This window comes from Streptopelia decaocto (assembly GCF_964273445.1).
Source record: "Streptopelia decaocto genome assembly, chromosome: 3".
Taxonomy (NCBI): domain Eukaryota; kingdom Metazoa; phylum Chordata; class Aves; order Columbiformes; family Columbidae; genus Streptopelia; species Streptopelia decaocto.
In genome coordinates, this window is record NC_138656.1 from 62,756,431 (window position 1) to 62,768,636 (window position 12,206).

Consider the following 12,206-nt stretch of genomic DNA (forward strand, 5'->3'; position numbering starts at 1 on the left):
AAAATGTCATTTTTCTCCACAAAAGAAAATAAAGCCCGGGAGCAATCTGGGGTTAGCTCCACAGCCATGGAACAGGAACATCCTGGCCACAGGCTCTGCCAGCAGAGAACACTTGCATGCCAGGCTGTGTGTGGGCTCTTCACTCTCCAAGACCCTTGTAGCCCACCAGAAACACCAAGCTCTTTCCATGAGTGTTACTACTTTTGCCAGACCCACTGTAACAAACCTCTGGATTTTCTGAGATGCTGTAGTTTGTCCAAGTCACTCGATGATCCTACTGTCTTGGCTTTTGGCTGAATTACTGGAATGATGTCAGATGACCCCAAGTTTGAGTTCATTGGAGCCTGTTTTTCAGTTTTCTGTCAGTGCCTGTTTGCTGTAATAGCAGCAGGGTCAGAGGTCCAAGCGGTGGAGGCTGGGCTTTCCGTATGTGAAGGTGCGCAGCTCTTACTGACAACAACCTAACCTCTACACTGTACTCCTATCTCCTTCATCCCGGCTGGCTGGGGAACCCCATTTCTGCTTGCTGTGCTATACAGCATAGTCTGCTGTATGGGATATTCCATCGCCCTTCCCTGTATAACAATATCCCATGTTGTGTCATCCGTATCATCCTTACCATGATGGAGTACTTCGATGTAAGTATTTTCCATTATTTTACACAAACACTTATAGAGTGCATGCACAATGGAAGCACTAGTTAGACTTCAGTGACCACTGTTATGGTTTGAAGGCAGCAATTCTCCTACCAGATGTGTAGTTCAATCGTTCTTTCTGAGAGTGAAGTTGCTACGTGACCTTGTCACATCCACATGATTTAAACTTTACCTCAGGGTTTGTTATGTGAGAACATAATATACAGTCTTACAAGAAAATGAAGAAAAAAGCTAATTTTAGGAAACACCCATCATTCCTTCTTTGTCCCTGTCCCCAGAAAATATAAACTTTTTTTTCTTTTGGTAACTCTCCTAAGGATCTCTTCTTTAACACATACTTTTACAGAGGTTTCATCTCCCCAACTGAGTGTTGAGATCACACCTTTGGCCTTGAGAGGTATCATCTCACACTTGCAATTTCTCTTTAAATGAATCCACCTCCACTGGTAGCTGTTAGCAATTTTTAGAAGAGAATCTAAACACTCAGCAAGTCCCCATTTTCTATTTTGTCAGTCACCTGAGTTTGTACCTTTGATGCTACTGTTATAATTGGAACTGAATGAAAGGTCTCACTAACCTGCTACCTTTAAAGATTATTTTCATTTCACCAGTGTCTAATTATTGTTGTTCTCTCTTATGCTACCTTAAGTGAAAGTAATTTTTGGTGCTTATAATTTTTTAAATGCTTTCTTTTATAGAAGTCGTTTTGTAGTTTGATGTATTCCTCCATCACAGTAGGTGGTGATATTCCAAAAGCCCCACTGACATTTGTGAAATATTTTCACGCAAAAGCCAAAAAAGAAGCATGGCTAATTTCCATCATGTACTAGTTTGATTGGTTTTCATAGAATTAATATTTAATTTCTATTGAGTGCCAAACTCGTTCTCTTTCATTTAAACATGAATAAAACACAATTCAAACAGCATAACTTCATTTTCAAACCGATTTTGTATTGTTTGGAGCTTTTAACAGCCGATACAACTTTTTGACCATGACTTTCCCGTTTTGGGTGCTATGCTATTTTTTATTTTCTTCCAGATTTGCAGGGGCTGGGGAACATTCCTCCAAAAATATCTTTCTGATCTTTACTTTCCTACCTAAATGGCGGTGGAGTTGCCAGTCAGCGGAGAGGAAGTGGATGCACCTTCTGTTATGGGTGTACCGGGGACCTCACGGCCAGGGGGCCACCGGGGACGGGTGCGGGGGTGTCAAAGGAAGCGGGTGGGGATTTGAGCTGTGCTTTTGGAACCGTGTGGGTGCAAATCCCTCTGGAAGTTCCCGCTTTCCACTTACGGAGCAAAAATAACTCTCTGGACGGGGGATCTACCTGCTCAGGCATCCTTCCGCGGCACCGTGCTCTCACACTAAGAAGCGGCTGAGAGCTGGAAAGTGCTCATTTGCCTCCGGGCTTCCTCCCTCGGACTCCTTCGACTGCAGTGAAAGCTCCCGTGGGGTCGGGGGCGTCCCCAGCAAGTAGGAGGGGACCTCCGTCCGCCGCCTCCTCTCCGCTTGCCCCGTCAGGAGGAGGATTTTCACTCGTTAACGCGAACTCCGAGCGCATCTCCGGAAAGCACCCGCGGGAGCCCAGCAGCCGCGGCGAGCGCACGGCAGGTGCTGCCGGGGCGGCAGGGGCTCGGCCCAGCCCCGACGGGCGGCGCGGAAGAAGAGGAGGCGACCGCCAGCGCCGGGCCGGGGCAGGGAACGAACAAAGCGGCTGCCGAGGGAGCGCTGCCCCGACGGGGCCGGCCGGCACGGTGCCGCCCGCAGCGTGGGCGGGGTGACCGGGGCACCCGGCCCCCCTTCTCCGAGCACACACACACACACGCACGCCCGGGCAAGGACAGAGGCGCCCGCCGGTGAGCGGCGGGAGGATGCGGCGGCTGCGCCCCTGGGCGCTGGTGCTGGGCGGGCTGCTGTTTGCCGCCGCTGCCGCCGGGCCGCCGCGGAGCTACCCGCACAGCGCGGTGCTGGACGGCGCGGCCGCCTACCGCCTGCACTGGGGCCGCCGCGGCAGCGCCCTCGACTTTCGCCTGGAGGTGCGAACCCGCGGCTACGTGGGCTTCGGGCTCTCGGCCAGCGGCGGCATGGCCTCGGCCGACATCGTGGTTGGGGGCGTGGAGAGGGGCCAGCCCTACCTGCAGGTAAGGCCCTGCTCCTTCCCCTCGCCCGTGAGCCGCCGGCGCCTGCTGGGGGAGAGCGCTTACTGGACCCCGCTCCCCGCCGCGCGTCTCGGGTCCTCTTTGTCCGCCCACCTTCCCCCTGCTGCTTCTTTCTCGGGACGTTCCTCTTTCTCTGCCCCTCTTTCTTTCGCGGCCTCCTCGGCCCTGATCTCCCTACCTCTTTGCTTCTTTCTTCCAGCTTTTTGGTTATTCCTATTGATATGCGTTCCTTCCTTTTCGGTCCACTCCCTGCCAACCTCCCTGCTAAACTTCTGCGTGGGTTTTGTCAAATCTGTCAGGTTTCCTTCCTCTTTAACCAGAAAATGCAAGAGCCTTTTTCTCTCTCCTTGAGCACCCTCTCCGTGCCGGCCCTCTGAGCACAGACCCGGTGAGGAGAGGAGAGGAATGGCAGAGACTCTCCCAGCGAGGTGCATCACTTTTCCCCTCACTCTACCAACAAGTGATGGAGCTTGGCCGTCCTGGTGCCTTCTAAACTTTCTCTTTTGTAGTCCCATCGGCATAAGGGTACAATCCCACCAGCTTTCCAGCCTGCTGATGTCCTCATCTGCTGGGGCACAGCCGGTGTTGCTCTTGTCCTTGGTGTTTCTCCTCTCCTCACCTGGAGGTGTTTTGACCCAGGTGTTGAAAAGGACTTAAAAGAGTAACCACTGGGGCTCCAGGTACTTGTCCTTGATCTGGTAAAGCAACCTCTGAGGAGCCCAACTCTACTGATATTGCCAGGGCTATGGCTGGGAACAGGAGTTTGGGACTTCCAGCAAAGCATCCCTTCCAAGAGGCACCCACACCTTTGGTCCCACCTCAGCGACCTGAGATCCAGACTGGAGGAGCTGCTCTGGGGCTGGGGTGCTGGGACAGCTTGTCCCATGGGTGAGTGAAATGGGGAAAAGGACTGGCATGTCAACTTGCTGCCCCCGATTGCCTGAATAACAACTTTTAGAAAGGCAATTTAAGAGCACTGTAACACCCAGTTGTTAGAGTACAGTCTAGGAGAAGTTGTCTGTCTTTTTTTCATTGTGTTAAAGCTACTCGATCTTTGAAGCTGCTGCTTAAATGTTATGATATTTTGCTTTAAGAATATGGACTTTTACTAACATTTTGTTATAAGAAAACTAAATGCTTAATGTACTCCTCCCACTATTTGTCAAAATTTTATAAAATCAAATATTTTCCAGAAAAAGGGAAGTTTCAGCATATTTTTTCCCTATTAGTTCACTATGTGAAGTTCAGGTAAACATTTGTTTTATCTAATTTCACAATGATGTTTTTCAGAATTTTGTTTCTCCATATTTCAAAATTAATTGTTTTTCCCCCCAAATCGAAGTCTAAATAAGTCAGTAACAATAACCATAATAATAATAATAACCCCCTATGTTGGTTATCAAGCAATGAGCTTTTACCTCACAGAATGTAAGCCTTGCTGGAGCCTTACATTTTGGAAGATATATCTATTAACCATTAAAAGAAACACAAACTTTGTGCTTGGTTAGTTCATAGATCTTGTTTGGGCAAAGCAAACCTTTTAGAAAGGCATCCAAACCTTGTGTAAAGACATGCAGTGACAGAGAATCCATCACATTCCTTGTTAGTTTGTGGCAATGGTGAGTCTTTGCTATTCCTGATTTCCAGTATTACTTTGTCTGGGTTCAGATTCCAGCTATGTATTTCCTCTACTGTATCAAAAAGTCGACTCTCACCCCACTCTGCCTCCATAAAGTTATTTATATGCTGTAATCAAGCCACTCCTAAATTTTCTTTTGCATAAAACAGGTAGAGCTCTTTAACTATCCCACTGCAGGACATTTTCCTCAGCACTTAAATGCCTTTTTTTTCAGCTCTTTCCAGGACCTCTCACAGGTTTTCAGCATCCTTTAAAAACTACTCTATACTAATTCCATTCTTCCAAAGATTTTATTCACTGGCATCCCATGACAAATACAACTGAGACAGAAGAGGAAAGGACTGTAGCAAGTGCCTCCTGTTACAGAACACCTGGTATTTTTCCTCCAGTGCTAATTTAGCACATAAAGATCCGCTATGCTAAGTGCCATGACTTATTTTGTTGTGCTTTTGAGTAAGTAAGGCACAGAAGAAACACTTCTGTCTGTAAAGCTTGCTTGCAATCTGAGGTTTTCTCCATCCCCAATTCTTCTTCAGTTCTAGGCAGCAAAGTTTCTTTTTAAACTGGAATGAAGTCTTTTAAAAGGCTGCTCAGTTAAAATATTTCCATACTTGCACCAACAAGGAAAGTCCAGAAACAAAGATGATGAAGAAACAGAATTTGTCCAAAGGCTTTTTCTGGCCTGTCAGCAGGGATTGCTATAAAATGAATAACTTGTTCTAGAATGCTATTTCAATAATATCTAATTCTTCCCTCTACTGGACACACAAATACGGTTAATGTATGTCACCATCATTTACATTATTTACTACTAAAAAAGATTTTTTCATAGATAGTACCCTTGAAAGTATGTGGTTTTATGCCTAGCTGCACTCGATAAAATATGTACACCCTATAATGAAAGAACTTACTTTTCTTTTTGGTTTTAGAAATATGTTTTTATTCCATGATCATCAATCGGAAAATGTGCATCGTGGTCTAAACTCTTAGAACGGTCATTTTTTGGTTTATTTGAAAGTTTTGAGATGCTTGTTAGTGGCCTGATTTTCAGAAGATGTTCTGAAACACCTTTATAGCCTTTCAAGTGGGCGTTGAAATTGCTAGTCTCTTAGGAGAATTTAGCCTCTTTTTCCCCTCTTAAATTCTCTCTCCTTTAAAAATAGAAAGTGTTCTCGGAGGGAAGAGTCCTCTTCTGGGAGGAAATATGTAAATGTAGTTAGACTACAGTTGTCAGTAAAGGTAAAAGCAGATATGCCTTAGTCTGTAGAAGACCAGCGTATTGAGGTACACTTCTGGATAGTTTTCAGAGAGAGAGAAAATATTTCCTCTGGCATTTAATTTTCATCCTTTCAGACCAAGTACATGCTACGCTCACCGTCAGCAGGCAGTGTTTTCCTTGAAAAAATCTGGTGACTCCAAGTTCTGGGTATCTGAGATTGGGGTTTACTTTCTCAGTTTTTAGGTGTATCCTGAATGAGGCTAAGGAGCTATTTGTTTTGGTTTACTTTTGCATGTTTGAGCTGTATTTAAGCTAAAAGGGTGTCTGGCATAGTAAGTAAAGGCTAAAATGATTTGAAAGTCTGAGGTTTAGTTTTCTCTAAATATATCAAGGTGAAAAAGTGTTTCAATGTCATGAGAGAAGAACAAACCTTCATGGTGTACCAGAGTAGTTTTTTGAAGAGCATTGAACAATCAGAATGTTATACATTTACTATCCTCACATTTCAGAAGTTCAGTATTTGGAATGGGAACCTAGATGTATTTTGGGAGGATGCAGAGGACATAGCATGAATATATATATATACATACATGCATAGCTTTACTGTATTGGTGTGAGGACACACTTCTATCAAGCAGAGGGAAAAAAGAGAGGGAGATTAGTGAACAAATGATTCTCGCATGTTACTGAGAGCCCCGTGGTGACAGGACCACAGATTATGTGAAGTCTGGGTGAGCATGTTTGAGAACAAGTGGAAGATACCAAGGGGGGCTCGTGTTGGAAAGCTGGGAGCTGCCTTTGTCTCTATAGGGAGAGGGTGGACTTGGAAGGAGAATTCATACTTAGCAAAATGTTACCTTGAAATACTACCATGGTCACTTGCAGCATGTGTTACTCATCGTAAAAGTTCTAGGGGCAGCCTTAGCTTTTGCATCTAGTTTTTTTCCTTTTTTTTTTTTTTTTTAAAAATGCATCTCTTTTATGCTTATGAATTGACACAGCATGCATTTTCATGCTAGACCCATGCCTTTTCCTTGGTCTCCACCCCTGTCTGGAATTGTGCATCCCCACCCACAGCACGTAGCTGCTGAGAGCCCCATTTTGGGGAGAGTAATCCTCCTTGATGAATGCCTATTTTGTGCAAGTTATACAAGAGGGTTGCATTGTTAGAATCTTCTGTTGAACTTGCACAAAAATAGTCCCTACTCAGGGTGAATAGGGACTGTGTGTCACTAAAAAGTACTTTATTATTCATTACAGCCCTGCTTGTTAACTGTCACCCAAACTAAAGAATATCTGTTATCAAATGTATCCCATAGAGTTAGCTTAATTGCTCACAGGGAAGTACTTGGAAGAGATTTTAAAGGACGGAAAACAGTGAGCATTTTCTGTACTTAAAGATATGCTGCTTTTAAGTGCACTCATGCCAACAGCAACAAAAGAAGTGTTTAGAAAACAACTTGAAAGGCACCAAGAGGGAGATGCAAAGTGAGTGCCACACTGACATATCTCAGTTGGTGCTTTGTTGGTTGGAGGTATTTCATGCCTTTGGGCACTGGGGCAAAATCTCCAGATGACTAATGAGTCCCTCTTGGCTTCGATGTGGGACATAAAGAGACACTCCAGTGTACATCTACACTGGCTGGGTGCTTTGTGGTTCCCTTTCAGGAGTACAATAGTCAGGACAAGGAAGCAACAGTTAGTGAACAAAAGATGAGAAGAATTCTGTAGCTCTTGTAATTGTCAGCCTTTGGGGGGTTGTTTTACAAGGACTGTTTTTCTTTTATTCTTTTTTTTTTTTTTTTTTTTTTGGTCTTCATGGTATTTTTTACTTGCCCTTTGGACTTTGAAAACACCAAGAAAATGGGATTTTCTTACAGCTGCTTAAAAATAAGTACTTCAGGCAGGATGGAAAAGTAGCCACCATGAGTGATTCAAAGGCTTAAAATAATGGGGTAACAGTTATTTCTCAATATTAACAAGTATTGTAGAAGAAGAAGAGGGAAGAGGGGAGATTTTCTAAGGCATATACAGAAATTCTGGGAACAAGTATCACTAATACTTGTGCTTGAAAATCCCTCAAGTGTTTTTGAAACTTCCTCATAACTAAAGTAATTAAAGTAATTAACTTGTAAAGAAGACTTGTACTAGTTAAATGTGGCTCCTGTGTAAGGCACATTCCTTGTGATAAAAGTGCAGTTGTAAGATTAGATCACGCAGTATTTCTTACTTACAGATTTTCTTTCCCTTAAAACACTTTGCTACATGTTTTGTCTAGTCTATTTCTGTTAGGACAGCCTTTAAGCTATCTTTATAGTTTCTGATATAACTGGAATATAACCTCTTAAATCAACATTTATTCTTGATGCAAAGACTCAGGTCTTTGGGACTCTGATGCCAAGTCAAAGTATCCATGCCAATAAGCGATGTTACATTTCGACTTCTAACCACTCATGCTTCTTACACCTTTGTGTGGTAAGTTAGAAAGCAATCCACATTTCAATGTTTTTCATTTGTGTGTGGAGAAAGTGATATTTTTATATCTCCCAGGAATGCCACAGAAACCAAGGGATGTCACTGCTAGCTGTAGGCTACCAGGAAGCCGCCCCGGGCAGCATTTAACTAGGTATAAGAAATACACTGAAGTGTATTCAAATGGCACAGTTTGAATGAGGAAAGATGGGTCTCTAAGTAAATAACTGTGTTTCATGTGTAAAAAATACACAACTTCTTTTGCAAAGAAAATATATGTACATGTATACACAAATACATGCATTATCTGCTTCTGTAAATACACAAGTGGAAAATGTGTGTCTTTGTGTATATGTGTATGTCTGCATTTGAAATGGACACACCTGCCATTATTTATTACAGATAAAAATCTTCTGTCCTTGTTAAAGTTATAATAGTAGTACACCTAGAGTAATTAATTCACATCTAGTCCAGTGTTATTCAGCTGGTTTAATTGGAATTGTACCAGGAATTGTGTGTAGCTTCTCGGACCTGCCTGCATGACTGAGATCCAGGCTTTCTAGCAAGGACTGAATCATTTCATGCTAATCTGCTATGTAGGTTAAAAAAAAAAAATCAAAAAAAAAAACAAACAAAAAATCACTAGATTAATTGCAAACACAATGCTCAGACTGCTCATAGGGTAGCAGCTGAACTTACTGATCCCACTTTCTTTAGGAACTTCTTACAACTGCTTGATTGCTGTCGTTGTACCATTTCTGCAGATATTTTTTTTGTTTTGGGTCAAAGCCAAGATTGGATCAGTCAACTGGAATGCTCTCAAGGTGTTCTTATATAGAGCAGTGATGCTTTCAGACTCCTGCTTCATGTTAGTTTTCTGTGGGTGGGCTCTGCTTTTCCCTAACAGAGCATAGTAAGAACTTTGCCTGAAACTCAAGCTGAAATTTATTTGAGGTTACAAAGAAGTTTGATTTGTTTATTTGTAAACTCATGCTCTGTTTGCTTCTTGCCAAATACAATGTAAAACCAGCTTCTTTTTGGTAGTAACATCCAGTGTGTGCTGGAACCATGAGCAGCAGGATTCCACTTAAATTAAATGCAACAATAAAAAAGAGAAATGTTAACCACAGTTATTTTCTTGGAAACCCAGAAAGGCATAGCTTGGTGCTTATTTCAAATAAATGTTCTGGTCAGTTCTTTTGCATACTGTAGCAATTTATGCATCCTATTTATACTAAGATAGATCTTCTATGCCAATTTTCATCTCGGTTACAGCTTCCCAATTCCTTTTGCCAAACTACTTATCTTCAGCCTTGGCCTTAGACATTACTTTGGTAGTCTGGGGATGTTTGAAACTCCATGGGTTGGCTACAGACCATTGGTGAGGACTAGTTGCAACACAGCTTGTTTTTCTGTCGTTACCCATTCCCGTCTTGTCCCTCTACTCATTTGTAAGTGTTAAATCACTGCCGAAATAGCAGCGATCTCCCATTTCAAGTGTGTGCAAATCCCAGTGGCAGGGCTGCTCGCAAGCCGAGCCTGCAAAGCAATTGCTGGATGAGGCCACAGTTTGAGAGTTATTTTATGCTCTCGGAGGTTGAAAGGTGCTGTATATAATTTAGGATGGGAAATGGATATCATAAACAAAACAATCTTGTACATTGTAAAGATCTGGGGATGGAGTCCCATAAACACCTGTTTAAGACTGCGGTGACAGCTGGTGGTGCTTTCGGGGTCAGGCTCCCCCCTGCAGCTGTGCCCACATTCTCAGAGGAGAAACCAGCCACTTTTCACATCCTTAAGAAATTACCCTTCCTGACTGTTCATAGAGCAGCAATCAGAAACCATATATACCACAAACCAATTTTTTAAGGAAGAAAGAGGTTAATGGGATCTTAAAAACAGTATAACATGATTGACTTCATATCTGGAAAAGAACACAGAATAACTTGTACGGTCAGGAGAATTTTTCATTTTCCATTTGTTGTTTCAACTTCTAGTTAATGTGAGGAAGGAGATTCCTTATTGACTGATTGCACAACTTAGTCTAGACTTTAAAATGCCAGTTTATGCAATATAATCAAAGGGAGTGCAGAAACTTTAAATGTTTCAAATGTAAACAATTTACATAAGCAAATTTTGAAATAAAAATAACAACTTCGTTATTATGTAGCATGACCAACAACACTTCCAAAACTTTGTTTTAAACACTTACTATTTAAATAACCAAAATAAGGTGTTCTTACTAGAAAAATAAAGTCATTTCACCCTTATCTTCTCTTTCTGTAACTGCTTACACTTCTGTAATGTTGATGTGAAACTTGGCAACTTTACCTTCATTTAACATAGGATATATAGTTTTGTCTGTATAAGAAACCAAAGAATCCTGATGCAAGTGCCGCATCAGTACATAAATCCACGTTTTCAGGTTTCTGCTGTGAGGAAGGAAGGATATGTGTAAAGGTACAGACATATATCAATATAGATATATCTACAAGCAGCTTTTTTCTTACTTTTCCAAGGTGCTACTGAAAAGGATGTGGCATCACAGTTTGTGAGTGTGTCTTCATTTTTGATAACCTGCTTTCATTCATTACAATGTATAAACAAAAACTTGTCTTGAAGGTTTTTAAGCTCTGATGAGTAAATTGAGCCAAGTCTGTGTAGATTGACTTAAAATCTTCTCTGTGAACAGAAAGAGATCAGTAGGTTTCCTTGGCATTATGGCCTTATTTTGTTTTAATACTGTTAAAAAAAGTGTTTTCATGTGAGACACTGAGCAATTAAATTCTGAGCTGTTCAGGACTTCTTTTGTTACATTATTTTTGTGATGAACATCTGGATTATTTTCAATAAAGGAAATAAAAATAGCAATAGAGATGGTTTGCTAACTCCTAAATCACTCCTGGCAATTGTACTCAAACTGGATTCCTCTGGGGCAGTCCCACTGCACTCAGTGGAGCTGTAGGATTTCTGGAATAAATGAACATTTTGGTCTTCTTGGGCATGACATAAATTTGCCTCCCAGGTATTCTCAGAACCCTGATATTCAAGGACTCTTTCAATGTGGCATGTATCAAGCAGAGAAATAAGCAGAGACAAGGAATTCATTCCTTCACAGAAATTTTCACATGGGACAGATTGATGTTAGTTGGTCAGATTAGCATCTACCCACAACATAATTTATGGTGAGTCACTGAGCGAGATGCTGCTCAGTGTTGACAGCAGGGTGGGCAGTGAGCACTGTGGTGGGCAGTGCTGCCAGCCCCTGCTAAGCTCTCCCAGTGCAGCTCTCCCAGTGCAGCTTAGTGCAGCCCTCCTCCTGCCGGGAGCAGTGTGGTCCCCTCCTGAGGCCTGGATTTTGGGACCATCTTTCCCAAAGCATTTGCTGGCAGCCACAAAATGAGCCCCCTGCAGTGAGCCAGAGCTGTGACCTGTCTTTGACTGTCACCCAAATGAGTGAAATAATTACACTGACAATCGTGTTATCAAGGCATATCTAAGCTAATACCTTAATTACACAACTCCTTTGAGCTATTTTTATATTCTCCCTGCTGTGTCGTGGAACTCAGGGCTATATTACAAGACGTATTTTTGGTTATGGCTGTATCCTCTAGATTTGTTAAGAACTGGTGAAGTTTACCGACAAACTTGAGTGTGCACACCTAACTTTACTTCACATTTCTGAGTGTTTCTTCACAGTGGTTTCAGGCAAAGACTTTCAACCTGTTCACATGAGGAAAAGCTATTCTTGCATTTGAATTCCTCAATAATTCAATATGTGTGTGCTTATTCTAATAAAACTGTGCCTTCCTCTAATTTAATGTAATATTTCAGCAACGGTAGTACAACTTAATAAAAGCTGATGTTCACAAGGTTACATTTCTCATCCAGATAAACCCTTAATAGTTTTAAGACGAAAGCGGAGATTCCGTAGAGAGTTTTCAGAGCAGGGATGGTGTTGCGTATGGAAGTACACTGCCTCTTTTCAAGCTCTGATACAGGATTGAAGCAGAGGATTTTGATCCCATAAAATACCCATCTTCAATACCATCCCAGA

The 12,206-nt window shown here is 42.3% G+C and overlaps 1 protein-coding gene across 1 annotated transcript in view; it reads left to right on the plus strand.

Annotated features, from left to right (window-relative positions):
* Positions 1–2,235: 2,235 nt before the first annotated feature.
* MOXD1 (monooxygenase DBH like 1) overlaps positions 2,236–12,206 on the plus strand; it is a 51,152-nt gene continuing 41,181 nt past the window's right edge. The window contains exon 1 of the mRNA XM_082048444.1: positions 2,236–2,798. Coding sequence (XP_081904570.1) covers positions 2,529–2,798 — 270 coding nt within the window. The 5' untranslated portion in view covers positions 2,236–2,528. The remainder of the gene's footprint in view (positions 2,799–12,206) is intronic.